We start from the raw sequence: 16,198 nt of genomic DNA, 5'->3' as shown, positions 1-16,198 counted from the left end.
GCTGAATCCCAGTTCAGCCCTTAGCCCTCCCCCTTACCCTCCATTTTGCGCGTACATGTGAAGGGGTAGTGCTGTCCCGATTCTCAATTAGATGGAAGGGAAGGGCTAAGGGGGAGGGCTGTATAGCCCTCAAAACGAAGAATTTCTGGGACCCCACCACGAACAGACGGGTAGGAGAAATTTCCCACAATCCTGTTCGAATCATTGGCAAGATGGAGGTAAACAAAGCCAAAAATGTATGTATTTTCTTCGTAAACACCTCAATCATTTGATCGACTGTTTAACGCTGTTTCAATGTGTTACAGATCGCATTTCTGCAGTTTATAGTTGGTAGCCGCAAAAAGATGCCCAAAGCCCATGGAACCGAGACGATTACAGCTACTGATGGCATGGAGAATACTTTCAGAAACAAAGTCTTCGCATCTGTTTATAGCAGCATCGATGACAGCAGTACTGCTGATGACGTAACAGGTCACGAAGGGTTGTCCCATTTCATAGGGGAATGTTTCAACCCCTACCCCTTGCTGCTCCATTTCAAGGGGTAGTGTCAAGTGCAAGGGCCAAGGGGTAGGGCTAAGGGGTGAATTGGGATTTGGCCAAACACTAATTTACTGCTAAGTCATTCTGATCTATGTTTGTCTAAGAGATATAAGTAGTATTCTTTCAGAGGTGTTGGTTAGTGGTAAGCTCACTAGCTAATGTTTGCTGCTGTTAGCTCCCTTGCTAACACTAGCTAATGTGACTGTAAAAAAAAAAGAAAATACCATATGTTCGAAAAAAGAAAAAAAAATCAAAAAGGGAAGATTCAAGCATATTTGGTAGTTTACCTGCGGCTTGTGTTGGAGCCTCTGTTGCATCAGGAGTCATTTGTTGATATTAGCTAGCTAACTGCACTTCTATGTGATGTAATTTCCTGTATAGTTGACCCAAAAAACATAGGGACTTTATAACCAATTTGAGTAAATAACACCTTGAGTAAATAATGTAAGTACAGTATGATGTAACCAATCAGGAATAGATTTAATATTAAATATTAACAGCTACTTGCAAACAATGAGGCTCAAAGACTAAAAGCTGGTACATCTAGCACAGATTATCACACAGGGTGTCCCATAAGTCTCCATACACAGGAAAAATAAATGTTTCTTGACATAAACCATTTTTATTTATATAATATGCTCTATATGACTGCCATTTTGTCGGGAACACATTTCAATGCATGTCCTCCGCTGCTGAAGAACTATAAAGAAGAAATATAAAGAAATACATGTTAGAACCATATGTATTATGTCTCCTACATATGGAGACTTATGGGACACCCTGTACAATTTTTTTGCATTCTGTGGGTGTTTATGAATGTTTGCAAGCTGTTGCAAATGCATATAATTAGCAGCAGACCTAGAGTGCACTTGTTGCGCAGAGAAATCCCAATGCCAATTTTCCATTTCATTTTTAAGCCATTACGTTTGTAATTAAAGTCATTAAAATAAGTCACATCAGTATGCAATAGCAGCGGTAGAATGTGCCAAACAACTGAATTTGGTGTTATTTTCAAATCTGGACTGAGTTCTTTATTTGTTAAAAAGCTGCTTTGCCTCAAGTCAATGGGAAACATTTTACAAGAACCCAGGTGACAGGTGAAGGAAGAGCCACAAATCGCCTGAATCTGATCATAAATGAGGCCCTGGAGCTCAGTCTGTTTACTCTCAGGGTGAGTTTGGACCCGTTTCCTCCTCCGGGCTTCGTATCCCAACAAACCAGAGAGCAGCAGAGACTTCAGTCACTTTCCTCCTTCATCATCTGTCGCTTCAATAATGAACCTGAGCAGCTTCCAAACAGACGCCATTTAAGCAAACAGTTCAGCTCCAGATGGCTGAGAACAGAGAGAGGACAGAAAGAGAAGGCACCGAGGGAGGCCACAGAGTTATTATCACCGTCAGTGGAGTAAACACATTATCTGTGAGTGGATAACTGGAGTCTGTCTGAGGAATGCCAGGGTCTAGATCCAAACAGCACATAATACGCTGGAGACCTCCACACTGTGAAAGCATGTCAATCTGCAGCCGTTTGTGCACACATTTGTTTGGGCTGGATATGGACTGTTTTCTAAAGGATCTGTGGTATATGTCAGATATTCACCCAGCTAAACACTGGTTTATCAATCTTCCTGCAAACAAAAGACAACCCTTTAACCTGAGAAACATTTATATGTCACCTGACTCTACTGAGATTTTATAGCCAGTCTCCAACAGAATGTGAGAGTCTTATTATTAGTTTACTGCAGCCAGTGTGTGATACGGATCTAATAAACTTGTGTATCACCCTGAACCATATATCATAGATGGAGGAAGCAAAAGTGATCATATTTGGACAAATGAAGCCATAAGTAAGCTAATGTAACTGTAAACTTCAGTTATTTTACTATAATTGAAAATGTATATATTTATCATTTATCAATTTATTTACGCAGAACATCAGTTAGTTTTTTAAGCTTATTTATTTACATATGTGTGACTGTATACTTTTAAAATGTATTTGATGGAACTTAAGGTATTGACAATGTGTGTTCTATGATAGGGTTTGATGTTATATTGATATGAACAACATAAGAAAAAAATAAAGATGTAAAATCATTAAAAACAAAAACTAAGAAAAGTTTTTACCTGCGTTATTTATTTATTTATTTATTTTATTTTTTTTTAAATTCAACCCTCTGAACCTATCTGACCTTTCCTAGTCAGTTTACAGCCCCTTTATTTAAACATTATCCTCTGTGTTTCAGTGAAAACCAGGCAGATTTGGGTAAAAAGTTACTTCTTAAAGCATACTTTTATCATATATCATCTTACCTCAAATTTCATTCTAAATATGCCTGTTTTCCTTTTATTGATGCTTTTATGGCTTATCGGTTTTATCTTCTGGCCTCTGTGAGCCACTTTTATACTTGGACTTAGAAAAGTTCTATATAAAGAAGGATTATTATAATTATATTATTATATTACATTACCTATTGATATATATCCATCCAAAATTGCTTGGAGAAGTCAATGTTTATTATATCAGACCTGAGGCGAATGGGATGGAAATGTATGTATTTTATTAATAACTGAACCTGAACAACAAATGCACCAGCAACACCGAAAGAATCACTTCCAATTCTTTCTTAGAAGGATTTATGCAAATAAATGAATATATATCGTTACAGCTCTAAAATAACTCCTCTCCTTTTTCATCTGAGTTCTTTCACGGTCACACAGACCTTCTGTGGTAAAAATATTCAGTGGGAAGTTACAAAAATAGTATATACACTGAACAATATATAAATGCAACGGTTGTTTTTGCTCCAATTTCTCATGGGCTGAAATACGAATTCCTATGTACACAATAAACCTATTCCTCTCAAATGTTGCACATGAATTTATTTAAGTCTGTGTTACTGAGCATATCTGCGTTGTTGAGATATTCCATCTTCCTGACAGGTTTTTTGAAATAACTCTTTAAAGTCAAATGTGCAGTCACATTTTGCATTCAATTCAAACAAAACTCATAAAGGGTTCTAAAGGTGTAGTTAAAGGAGTGTGAGAGCTACCTGCTGGAACCTCTGAGCCTCGTCATCATCTAAATGCAACTATGGGACATAGAGTTTACTCATAAACAACAGTGAAAGCAGGTTGACACAGTGATAATGTAGAATCTGGAGGAGTTTAATGTTAGTGGCTTGCTGTACATTCTGTTTTCCAGAGTCATCGCCTCCTTCACTAAGCAGCCAATATAAGATGGCTAAAAGATGTGGTGCAGTTTAATTGCAACTGTTACAAATGATCCTAGCGTCATCTTTACTGGTGAAATACAACCATACTTTAGAGCCATTCAGAATCACAATACAGAAATGACATGTGACGCATTTGATGTTGCAAAACCGATAAGCAGATTCGTTAAACAGACAAACAATTCCATGGAATCTCTAAAACACAGGTGTCAAACATGCGGCCCGGGAGCCAAATCCGGCCCGCCAAAGGGTCCAGGTCGGCCCTTGGGATGAATTTGTGAAATGCAAAAATTACACTAAGATATTGACAATCTTTTTATTTTTTTGTATTTTTTATTTTTTTAATAGAAAATACCAAAAAATACAATTAAATTCAATTTTTAAAAAAATAAATAAATAAATAAAAAAATAAAAATAATAATAATAATAATAATAATAATAAATAAATAAATAAATAATAATAATAATATTTTAAAAATAAATAAATAAATAAATAAAATTAACAATCCTTTTAGTTCAGGTTCCACATTCAGACCAATTCAATCTCAAATGGGCAGGACCAGTCAAATACTATCATAATAACATATAAATAATGACAACTCCAAACTTTTTCTCTTTGTAAATGTAAATATTTTCATGTATTTACACTAAAACAAAGTAATATTTCGTAAAAAAAAAAAAAAAAATGTGAATAACCTGAACAAATACGAACAACCTGAAATGTCTTAAGAGAAGTAAGTACAATTTTAACAAGATTCTGCCTGTTACTAGATATTTTGTATATTTGTTAGTTATAATGTACATGTGTAAATGATAAACTGAGGCAGAATATTGTTAAAATTACACTTTTTTTTTTTGGGTTCGTGTTATGCACATCTTTTGAAAGGATAGTTTGTAGATGTAAACCTTTTCATAATGCAAATTTACTTTTTTGCTCTAAAACATAGAGAAAACTTTGGAGTTGGCATTATTTATATATTATTATGTGATTATTTTACTGGTTCGGCCCGCTTCAGATCAAATTTAGCTGAATGTGGCCCCTGAACTATAATGAGTTTGACAGCCCTGCTCTAAAAGAACTGGTTCTTAATTCCCATCCCTACAGAATACTGTGAGAAACTTGTAAAGTTTATGCAACTTGAACAAATGATAAAGAGGAACCCTTCATGGACCTCCTGGCAGTAATGAAAAATGGTAAAAGAGGTGCTCTTTGGTGAATGCACAAAAAACACAAAAACCAAGGCACTTATAATTTTAAAATGCCTTTATTAATTATGGCATGTCTCAGTGGACCTCGCTGAGCCCCAGTGTGTTTCAGCCTGCTGGGTGTTGGTCCCCCTGATGAAGGCCAGCAGGCTGAAACGTACTGGGGCTCAGTGAGGTCCACTGAGACATGCCATAATTAATAAAGGCATTTTAAAATTATAAAAGAGTGCCTTGGTTTTTGTATTTTTTGTGCCAAGTTTATGGAACTGTTCCTTAATTTCTCTTTGTCTTTGTCAAGTCTGAAAGTCAGTGTGTTCTGCAGCCAGGTCAAAAAAAGTCAAGAGCCTTTACCTTGTCCTTTCAGGGCAGAGTGTCCTCAAGTTTCCTCTTGAATTGTTTCACAGGTACATCCAAGGGTCTGAATCAGTAGCTGAGTATTATTGAGGACTGGTATTTGTTACAAACTGGCTGCTAATGGTCCAGACAGAAGACCTTCAGTGTCTCTGAGTGCAGACTACAGACTGAAACACAGGCCAGTTTTGTGGAAATACCTTCAAAGACCTTCTCTTACAAATTGGACACTCCTTCATTGGTTTATGTTTCCAACAGTTCTGTGTACAGAAGCTGTGGCTGCAGGACAGAATAACAGGATCATTAAAGATGTCTGGACAGACCAGACAGGACAGAGTGGAACTGAAAACACAAAGCCCAGTCGGTTTGGGTTCCTCAATCCAAAAGACTTAACTTCATCTTCACTGCCCCACTTGGAGTAATGTTACACAGCAAGTGTTCACATAATGACAAAGTACCAAAACAACATAAATCAAAGAACTAATGTGAGGGAGTTCCAACCAAATGCAGTTCTATCTCTGCTCTGTTCACCCAGTTTCACCTTCACTCTGACAGCTGTTGTATTAAACTACAGTGTCAGCACAGTCTGATCTCCCATTTCTCTCTGTTGTGAATGGACTCACTTTGGTCTGGAGGAGAATCTAATCATCTTCTTCTCTGTCTGTGTCTGACTTCAGCCAGGAATAAATACTTTTACCTGCTTCGACAGGTGAGCTTTGTTACTGAGAGATGAGTGAGTTAATGTCAGTGGGGGGAAAATGGAGTCAGTCCAGAGGAGGGGATGATCAGTGGTCTAGGTGCAGTCCGACATGGGACTCAACCACCTACAGGGACTGACTTCTTTATCCTTGATGCCTTGATGATGAAACCAAAGTCAAATATTTTGGATGATTACATCAGGGGTGTCAAAAATATGGCTTGTATTCCAAACCTGGCCTGTTCAAGGGCTCCAATGTGACCCCTGGGATGAAATTACGAAGTGCAAATTTACACTGAAGATATTAACAATCAAGGGTGTTGTATAGATTATGTCATTAAATAACCTTTTGGTTCAACCCTTTCTACTGTGAGTCCATTTGTTTTAAATACCTGCATGTCAGTATGTTATAGTATATCTGTGACCTGTGAACTCACACGGTGAATGTGATCTGCAGATACTTCATGTGTTTATGTGTATGGTATGAAAAGCAGTTAGATTCATTGTAAAGCTCAGTTGGGACAAATGAAGCCAGTCCATACAGTAATTAGTAAAACACTGTAGAATCACAGATATATGTACAGTTCAGAACATGTGGACTTGTGTTTACCTAATCTACATGTTGTCAAAGCATTGTAATAATGTTAGTCCAAAATGATGCAAAAATGCTAATAGAATACAATCAGATATAACGGGTCAGCTGGGGCTCAGTTGGTTCAATGACCGAAGGGTTGGTGGTTCGAATCCTGCCTCCAACTGTCCACATGTCTGAACCCTAAACTGCTCCCAGTAAGGCCTGGCAGCACCTTGCATGGTGGCAGATGCCGACTGGTGAATGTGAGGCTTTGTAAAGTGCTTTGGGCGCCATAAAAGTGTGGAAAAACACTATAAGTACCATGACAACTTACAGAATCACAAACATTCTAAAATGTCAGAAACTATAGAAAACTAGAGGAAAACTACTCATGTTGTAACTCAGCTGTATTATATAAGAAGAAAGAAAACCTACCCCAAAACTATCCCAAAAGACCCTCCTTTAATCTTTTGTCCATCACCTTGACTCAAGGAATTGTATTTTTTCCAGAAGCTCATATGATTCTACCTACATGTCTTGTGATTCTCTGTCCTTGAACTAGTCCTGTCACATCTACACCTGAACATTCAGACTCTCATCCCCTCCATCAGCCTCCTAACATTTTCCAGCACTTTTCCTGATCATAGTATGTAGAGTTTGACTGAGGGACTGAACTGGGGTAAAGACCCAGAGACCATGAGTAAAACCTAACATAGCAGAATGAAAACTGTTCTAATCTGGTATAAATTATACAGAGGTCTGCAGACAGTTGTCCTACATACCAGAATGGTTTCCATGTCGCAGTAATTCACAATTAGAAAAATGATAGCGATGCTTTATTTGTTGGAGCTGTGTTTCAGAACACACTGTTGGATTTCATGCAACAAAAACAAAACATGATGACAGACTTACAGTTGAAAACACAGAGGGAAAAAAACAGCACAACACGCACGATGAGTTGAGTTGGCTCATGTTTTATTCCTCTGTCTTTAAGACTCCTACAGGATGCCTTCACTGAGACTGGGAAAATCCAGTATTAACACCAGGAGACACTAAGAGGTGATCATCTTTAATTACAGGCTGAAATTCAACAGGTCCACAGGTCCTGATCAGCTCTGTGTATTTAATGGATGAACACTGTCAAACTGCACTAATGAAATTAAAACCAGATGAAAACACACCTCTAAATACAAAGACACAAACATTAACAAGGACATAAAGATGCTGATGTACCACCTTGTCCGTACTATATTGTCTAATTCAGGGGTGTCCAATCCTGGTCCTCGAGGGCCGGTGTCCTGCATGTTTTAGATGTATCCCTCTTCCAACACACCTGATTCAAATAATAAGCCTATCATCAGGCTCTGCAGAAGCCTGATAATGACCGTCAGGTGTGCTGGAAGAGGGAAACATCTAAAACATGCAGGATACTGGCCCTCGAGGACCAGGATTGGACACCCCTGGTCTAATTGGTCACTTTGTATTTTCAGAAACTTCATACATATAAAGAACATGGAAGGTTTATTATAGCAGTAGTATTAAAAGTTAGCAAGATAATCATCACAAGTAAAACCACACCTATATGATGCACATATGCCAAGACCAAAAGTAAAACACTAACATTAGGCTTATGAACAAGTCCACCAGTGTCCTAGCACACCACAAATACAAGCTTCCGACTTGTATTTGACTTCAGATTTTCAGTTTTTCTACCAAACCTTTCCGTTTTATGACCTGATCTATTCTATTTTCATTTTCATTTTTGTATGACACAAATCTCCACACACAGCGCTGTCAGTTTGTCAACACTGAAAACAATAAATCCACATGACACTATCACATTGTAGAGGTTGCCATGGTAACCTACCTCCATCCATTGTCCATGGGACTGCATCTTGAGAACAATGCAGGGGTCGGGTTTGGACAGAGCATCTCGGTCTGAAATTCCTTTACAGGTGAGTCGCAGCTCCACTTTGGTGAGACAGGGACTGTTGAACAAACCCAGGGAGTTGGCCGCGGACTCATAGATGTCACTCATGATGGAGGCGGGGTTGGGGGTCTGCACAGGAAACACAGCAGTTCATTGGATGAATCAGTTAAACCAGTGGTTCTCAGTCTTTTTCTGTCGGGCCCCCCTTTGGAAGATGAAAAATCTCCAGGCCCCCCTCAGCCCCAGCAACACTGTAACAATAAACAATAGAAATAAACAATAAAATATAAACTCAACAAGACTGTTCCCTGAGACCATATTTTCCAAATAAAAATAGGAAATGTGCAGTTATCTTACAACTGTAACAATAAAGTTACATTTTAGAACAAGCACATTTTGAAAACAAAGATGAACATTTTAACAGTATCAGCGGCTGCAATGAGCGTCAAAACATTAAAGTGCAAACTGTACAAACTGTGCAAAAACAAAAACATAGCTCCTTTTTCTTTTCCAGTCCAATCCTTGTCCATTGCCCAAACCTAAACTCTTTGTCTAGTCCAGTGACAGGTCACCATGGCAGGAGATTTGTTTGCTGTACATCCCTAAAATGAGTCCAGGGTGCTCCAACGCTAAAACATTAGTTCCACCTGCTACATGTTCTAACCCAGTGGTTCTCAAATCCAGTCCTCGAGGGCCGGTATCCTGCATGTTTTTGATATTTCCCTTTTCCATCACACCTGGAAGCCATTACATCGTTATCAGGCTTCTGCAGAGCATGATGAGGAGCTGATTGTTAATTGAACCAGGTGTGATGGAAGAGGGACTCATCTAAAACAGGGCTGTGAAACTCATTTTGGTTCAGGGGTCAGGTTCAGCTAAATTTGATCTGAAGTGGGCCGAACCAGTAAAATAATAACATAATAATATAAATAATGTCAACTCCAAAATTTTCTCTATGTTTAACAGCGAAAAAAGTTAATTTACATTATGAAAATGTTTACATCTACAAACCATCCTTTCAAAAGATGTGAATAGCATGAACAAACTGAAAAAAATAAGTGTAACTTTAACAATATTATGTCTCAGTTTATCATTTACACACGTACATTATAACTTACAGATCACAGTGGATCTACAAACACACAAAACATTTACAAACAGGCAGAATCTTGTTAAAATTGTATTTACTTTTCTTAAGACATTTCAGGTTGTTCATATTTGTTCAGATTATTCACATTTTTTGCAAAAGTATACTTTTGTTTTAGTGTAAATGCATGAAAATATTTACATTTACAAAGAGAAACATTTGGAGTTGTCATTATTTATAGGTTATTATGATAGTATTTTACTGCTCTGACCCACTTGAGATTGAATTTGTCTGAATGTGGAACCTGAACTATAAGGATTGTTAATATCGTCAGTGAAATTTTTGCATTTCACAAATTCATCATAAGGGCCGAACTGGACCATTTGGCAGGCCGGATTTGGCCCCCAGGCCGCATGTTTGACACCTGTGATTTAAAACATGCAGGATACTGATCCTCGAGGACTGGATTTGAGAACCACTGTTCTAACCTGAAGAAGAAAAGACACCCAGGACTGATCCCATGACCCCCCAAGCCTTTGCATAACCCCTGGGGGGCCCGCCCCGAGGTTTGAGAAAAACTGAATTAAACAACCACAGGTGTCGCAAAGGAGGAAATGAAGGAGGAAATGAGAGGACTCAAGTGCACGGTACTGAAGGGAAAAAACATAAGTTTATTAAACATAAATGAAAACTAAACAACGGATAACACAAAACCTGGGTCAGAGTCTGTAGAGGTAGATGAATGAATGTCCGGGTTATGGAGTGGGAGACGAATGGACCAGCGCTGCACGGCTGCAAAACCAAGCCTTAAATAAGCTGAGAGGTGATTGGCCGCAGCCGCACAGCGCCAGCAGGTGAGTCAGATCATGGGTAAATGAGGAGATGATGTGGAGAGGGAGGAGCCGGCAGGCACACAGGCACAGATCATGACAACAGGTGGAAAAAAAATTACACTGATGTACACTTCATTTATAAACTCTACTGCTGAAAATTTGGGGGATTTTCTACAATACAGTAAAAACAACTGATTTGTTCCTTTGGACCTGGTGAATATAAGGGCTGAAAATTACGGTGGGAGGTGGAGTTTAGCATAGATGGGTTGGCTGATATGTAGTGGAGTACATATGTTCTATATTATATATATTGTACTTAAACTATAAACTAATATAATTTGTGGATTGTTTCAAAAACACAATTGAGACAAATTATAAGGAAGGTTGCACATAATTATAAATTACGGCAGATTGTACATTATATTTATATGGGTTTATATTTAGCACATATGCAGTGGATTATCAATAAATCAATCAAAGTTTATTTATTTACCACTTTACAACAACACAAAGAAGACCAAAGCGCTCTACATCTAAAAACATGATCAAATTATAAGACAACAACAGTTGAATCAAATACTATAAGAGTGCATAAAATAACAATAAGACACAACACACAGTGATAAAAGATTATGATGTAGAATTATATGCATGATAATTATTATATTTAATATATTTAGTATTATATAATTATTATATTGGCTTGACATAAACATCTATAGATGTTACATATATTGATATAATTTGTGTTTATTAGTTGAATTTGGGGCAGGAATGCAAAAGCGTTTGCTTCAGCCTACTCATGGAACTTGTTTGAATTTATGTATTTGTTTGTTTGAAGTAGAGGTTTCATGAATTCATTTAACTGATAAAGGTACAAATAACAGGTGTTCTGAAAATACCAACAAATTACAATTTGGATGCTGCAATGAGAGACATTTTGAGACCTGAGTAATGTCATATTTACTTTTATTTACATTTGATGGCAATATATATTTCCCTCAACTTCAGAACTTGCCTTCACATCAATGGTACCTTCACACATATTCCCCAGATGATAACATAAGCCAACGCAACACCATGCAGTCACAGATCTGCACCCCCAGATCATTACAACTGGATCTAGGTGGTATTTTAATCTTTGATGTGTAGAACCTGATACCTGTTCTTCCTGAAAATTAGCTGAAATATCCAACCACAACACACAATATATACATTCAGAACACAGCAGAGCAGATTTATCCTTTGCTGCTCCCTCGTCCTGGAACCTCATTCAAATTCATTACAACTTCCTGGATTCACAGAAATGTGTACGTGCTATTCTTACCTGAAACTGTACTATATATGTTGTTGTATTGTTATGCTCAAATGCCAATTCAGATTCTTGACCAAGTCTCCTTTGCAACGACATGTTCAATCTCAAGGGACTTCCAGGTAAAATAAAGGTTTCAGTCGATCTGAGATGAACTTAGGTCCTGAAAACTCATCATTGTTTCTGCACAGAGTTAATTCTAGTCTTCTCCTTGTGTAAGACAGTTTTGTGTAGTTCTTCTAGATGCAAGATGTGTTAAGTAACAACAGCTTTCGAACATCTTCCTGACCACATGTGTCCACATTTATAACTGCAGCCACTCAATTTTTCATGCAATGCTTCCTGGGAGTCAAAGGTCACTCAATCAACAGTGGTTCCATCCCTTGGGCTTTACACACTGAGATTTTCCCGGACTTGATTTATCTTTTCTCAATATTATGTAAATTACATGGTCATGGTTGTGATATAGGATTTTTGAACAGATTGAGAATTTTCTCTTATGGAATCTTAAAGAACAGTGTATGTTACAGCTAACACGTTCCACAGTTTTGTGATAGGACACCCAGTGTATCCTGGGAAGTGCTGTTGAATATAAATATCATAATATGTTGGTAACTGTCTCAACAATAAAACTAAAGAAAACTCAACAACATCTTATCAGTTCCACAAACTAAAAATAGCCACACACTCTAACTGAAATAAAACTGCACTGAAATAAAAAATTAAACATACACTATAAAACTAACTCCAAATCCATGAATATTTCTCCTCCTCAGCTGTGACTGCTACAGCAGAAAAATGTAAATTCATCCAGTTGATAACCAACAGCCATTAAAGTTTTAATAAAAGCTTCACAGTCCATTTTCCAGCCTCACTATGTGGGGATGATCGTTTATATCAGATTTACATTTTATAATTGCATGGAAATATTCCCTGTCAGGTAGAAAATGGATGAAACCAACAAGCAGAACGTGTGTTTCAACAAGTGTTGATTAAATTAGAATAACAAATTATTTCCCTGTGTGTTTTTTCATCCATTAAACTAGTTCAATAAGATTTAACATTTTAATTAAACTGAGCTGAAAAATGACCACATTGTTATAAATTATGATAATGTCATCAATCACGTCAGGTTAACACAGAAATGACCAAAACTGACCCTTGGAGTGTAAGTGAATTCATTAATTACCTCCATCAAGAGGTATTGTGATCACTTTGCTTTGTGTGTTTGCGTGTTTGTTTGCGCATTTGTTTGTTTGTTAGCAAGATGACTCAAAAAGTTATGGACGGATTTTCATGAAATTTTCAGGAAATGTTGATACTGGCACAAGGAAGAAATGATTAAATTTTGGTGGTGATCGGGGGGGGGCCATCTGTCTTGGCGGAGGTCTGCACTTTCCGAGTGCTTTTCTTGTTTAGGTTGGATTCAATTTAAAGTTTCGTTTTCATGTCTTATATGTAAGAACTAGGGGTGTGTGCTGGGGCGCCGACAAGAGGGGGGTGGACATGACAAATTCATGGGGCCCAGCATTTGTGGGAGGCCCGAACAGTGGAGGGGGTTCAGTGAATCGAGGTTAGAAGTCATGAAAATTTGGTGTAAGATTCGCTTTATAACAGAGGCATAGAAGTCGAATGTTGAAAGCAGGTCAAGTTTCAGTTTTGTTTCACACTAGCTTAAGTGGTGTTATGTACCACCACCCCCCCCCCACCCCCCCGTCTGACAGACTGAGAAGATACTGAAATCATGAAGGGTCCATAAGGTTTATGCTTTCATGGGGCCCACAATTGGTAGCGGCGCCCCTGAGTGTGCGATATGACGATATTAGATCGTGAAGGATTAGAACATATCGACGATCCGACACAGCGGAGAGATCGTGGAATCATGTATAATATGCTGTAGTCAGAGCCATAGAGTATTCAACGGCTCTGGATGTAGTTATATGCTGACGCACAGACGCATCACGTCGGCTCACGTCCACATCATGCGGATTTCAAGTGGGAGTCAAGGTTGACAGTGAACATTGCTTCCTAAAAAGAACTCCACTTCCATCGTATGGAACTGGTTTGGCTTTTCCCCAAACAACAAAGTGCAAACAACAGTAATTTGCAAAATTTGCACCGACACGGTTCGCATGCCAAATGGCAACACTTCATTTTTATTTCTGTCACTTTCTTTGACTCTAAAAGATGTTTCTTAGTGGTTCTCATCCCATCTGGTTACTTTATAATGCTTTGGTCAAAGGCCCCATGGTGTTGTTTTCCCCACTATGATAAACCAGCAGAGTGACTCACTACTCCCTCTAGTGGTCACATAAATCCCCCAGCCTGTCAGTGTAAATAAGTTCATTTCATATCTGTTCAATCCAAAACACCGGCAACACTGAGAAGACTTCATAGGTCTTTATTTAAGAATGTGATTTTAATTTTAGGTCATTTTTAATATTTGAAAGTAAAAATACTACATTTTGCCCCTTTAACCCTAAAAGAAATGTAAATCAAAAAGTGAGACTACAAGAGGAGGTTTACCCTCAGGGAAGCACTCAAACAGAGGCTTCTGAATCACCACGAGGGAGAGGAGACTCAACTGAATCCTGTGTTATAAATTCTATGCAGGCTTAGAGTAAACTGTGTGAAAGACAGCAATGTAAATGATTTTTTGTCTGGTTTTAACAGATATATCTGCTCTGATATAGTGATGGGTTTAAAGGAGCTGTTGGATGAAACTCCTGTCACTTTGAGGCTCATAGTTCACATTCTGTAAATCACTGGGACTTGGTCGTTACACTGTCTGAAAGAGAATGAATGCAGCTACATGTGTGGTAAATATGGTGGACTGGTTGTAAACAGTGACACTGGTTTTAAAGGAAAAGCTAATTTCTTCTTGACTACGTCCACTCTACTTTGAATGTAACATGTAAAATCAGACAAAAAATCTCTAATTCACATGGTGATTTCAATAATCGGTGTAATAGATGCTGAGATACTATTTGAGTCCAGCAAAGTCTGAAGTCTTGCAACTCATTATACGTTGGAACTAGGGATGCACCGATTCCAATACTAGTATCGGGCATCGGCTCCGATACTCAGTGTGTGTACTTGTACTCGTACTCGTAAAAGTAATCTGATACAAATGCACCGATTTCACTTACGGCCGTGTGACATTCACAGTTCAGTGCAGCAGGTACACAGTGGCAGAATAATGTGTGGGGAGGGTGAAGAGTGTGGAGATTTTTCAAAATAAATGATGGTGATAAAAGCAACGCTGACTACAAGTAACGTTAAAGACACAGATACAGACGCAGCGTTCTGTCCGTCCTCTGCGTACATTCCATCTGTTTTCCAGGTGCTAGTGGATGCGTACCCAGATGGAGAATACCAGCAGGAACTGCCGGGAGTACGGAGCAGTGCAGACCGTTGCCAGCAGAAGTGAAAACGAAACTTATCGCTCATTTCTCTTTTCTCTACCTGCTGAAGCTGAGCTTTTAAACCTTACCAGTGAAAACGCTGCAATATTAGTATCACATTAGTGCTGCCTCTGTCGTCTCCATGTTTGTTATTACTTTCTTCTTCTTCTTCTTCTTCTCAAAAAAATTTACTCTTCTTCGTGGTATTTGTCCAGTATGGTTAATTCAGAGCGGCGCCCCCTGGTGGATTAATTGAGAAACGCTCATTCCAACACATTAAATGTCAGTAGCTGCACTTTGTTCCAGTCAGACTGATGGCAACGACAATAAAGCACATTTACAAAAGGAACTAAGAACTGGAATGGGATTATTAAGTACTCGTATTGGTACTCGGTATCGGCAAGTACTCAAAAGTAAGTACTCATACTTGGTCTGGAAAAAAGTGGTATCGGTGCATCCCTAGTTGGAACCATGTCGCTATGTTAAAGTATGACAAAGTAATGTGGCGCCAAAGACAGTGTCGATTTAATCATTTAGAAAATTTAAAACAGGTCGACCGATAGGGGTTTTTCTAAGGCTGAAGCCAATTTTTTTATATTTGGTCAGCTGATGGCCAATATCTACCACCAATTTTTGAGGCCGATATGTAAGGCTGATTTTTATTTATTTATTTATATATCTATTTATTTATTTGTTTATTTTTTAACACATTGGCTGTAAAATTCAATTGAAACACTCAAATAATTAAAATTTCTTTGTAGCAATATAAATTTAATTACTAATACATGTACAGGGTGGGGAAGCAAAATTTACAATATTCTGAGGCAGGGATTGAAAGACAGTGTATGACCAATTAGTTTATTGAAAGTCATGAGAATTTATTTGCCACAAGAAAATTTACATAATAGAAAATGTTTTTATTCTATGTGTCCTCCTTCTTTCTCAATAACTGCCTTCACACGCTTCCTGAAACTTGCGCAAGTGTTCCTCAAATATTCGGGTGACAACTTCTCCCATTCTTCTTTAATAGTATCT

General features: G+C 38.0%; 1 protein-coding gene across 1 annotated transcript in view; it reads right to left on the bottom strand.

The window, feature by feature from the left end:
* Positions 1 to 16,198, bottom strand: part of cpne4a (copine IVa) — a 143,363-nt gene that overhangs the window by 108,114 nt on the left and 19,051 nt on the right. The window contains exon 2 of the mRNA XM_030157841.1: positions 8,465 to 8,656. Coding sequence (XP_030013701.1) covers positions 8,465 to 8,635 — 171 coding nt within the window. The 5' untranslated portion in view covers positions 8,636 to 8,656. The remainder of the gene's footprint in view (positions 1 to 8,464; positions 8,657 to 16,198) is intronic.

This window comes from Sphaeramia orbicularis, chromosome 16 (assembly GCF_902148855.1).
Source record: "Sphaeramia orbicularis chromosome 16, fSphaOr1.1, whole genome shotgun sequence".
In the NCBI taxonomy this organism is placed as follows: Eukaryota; Metazoa; Chordata; class Actinopteri; order Kurtiformes; family Apogonidae; genus Sphaeramia; species Sphaeramia orbicularis.
This window is presented reverse-complemented; position numbering and strand designations above follow the sequence as displayed.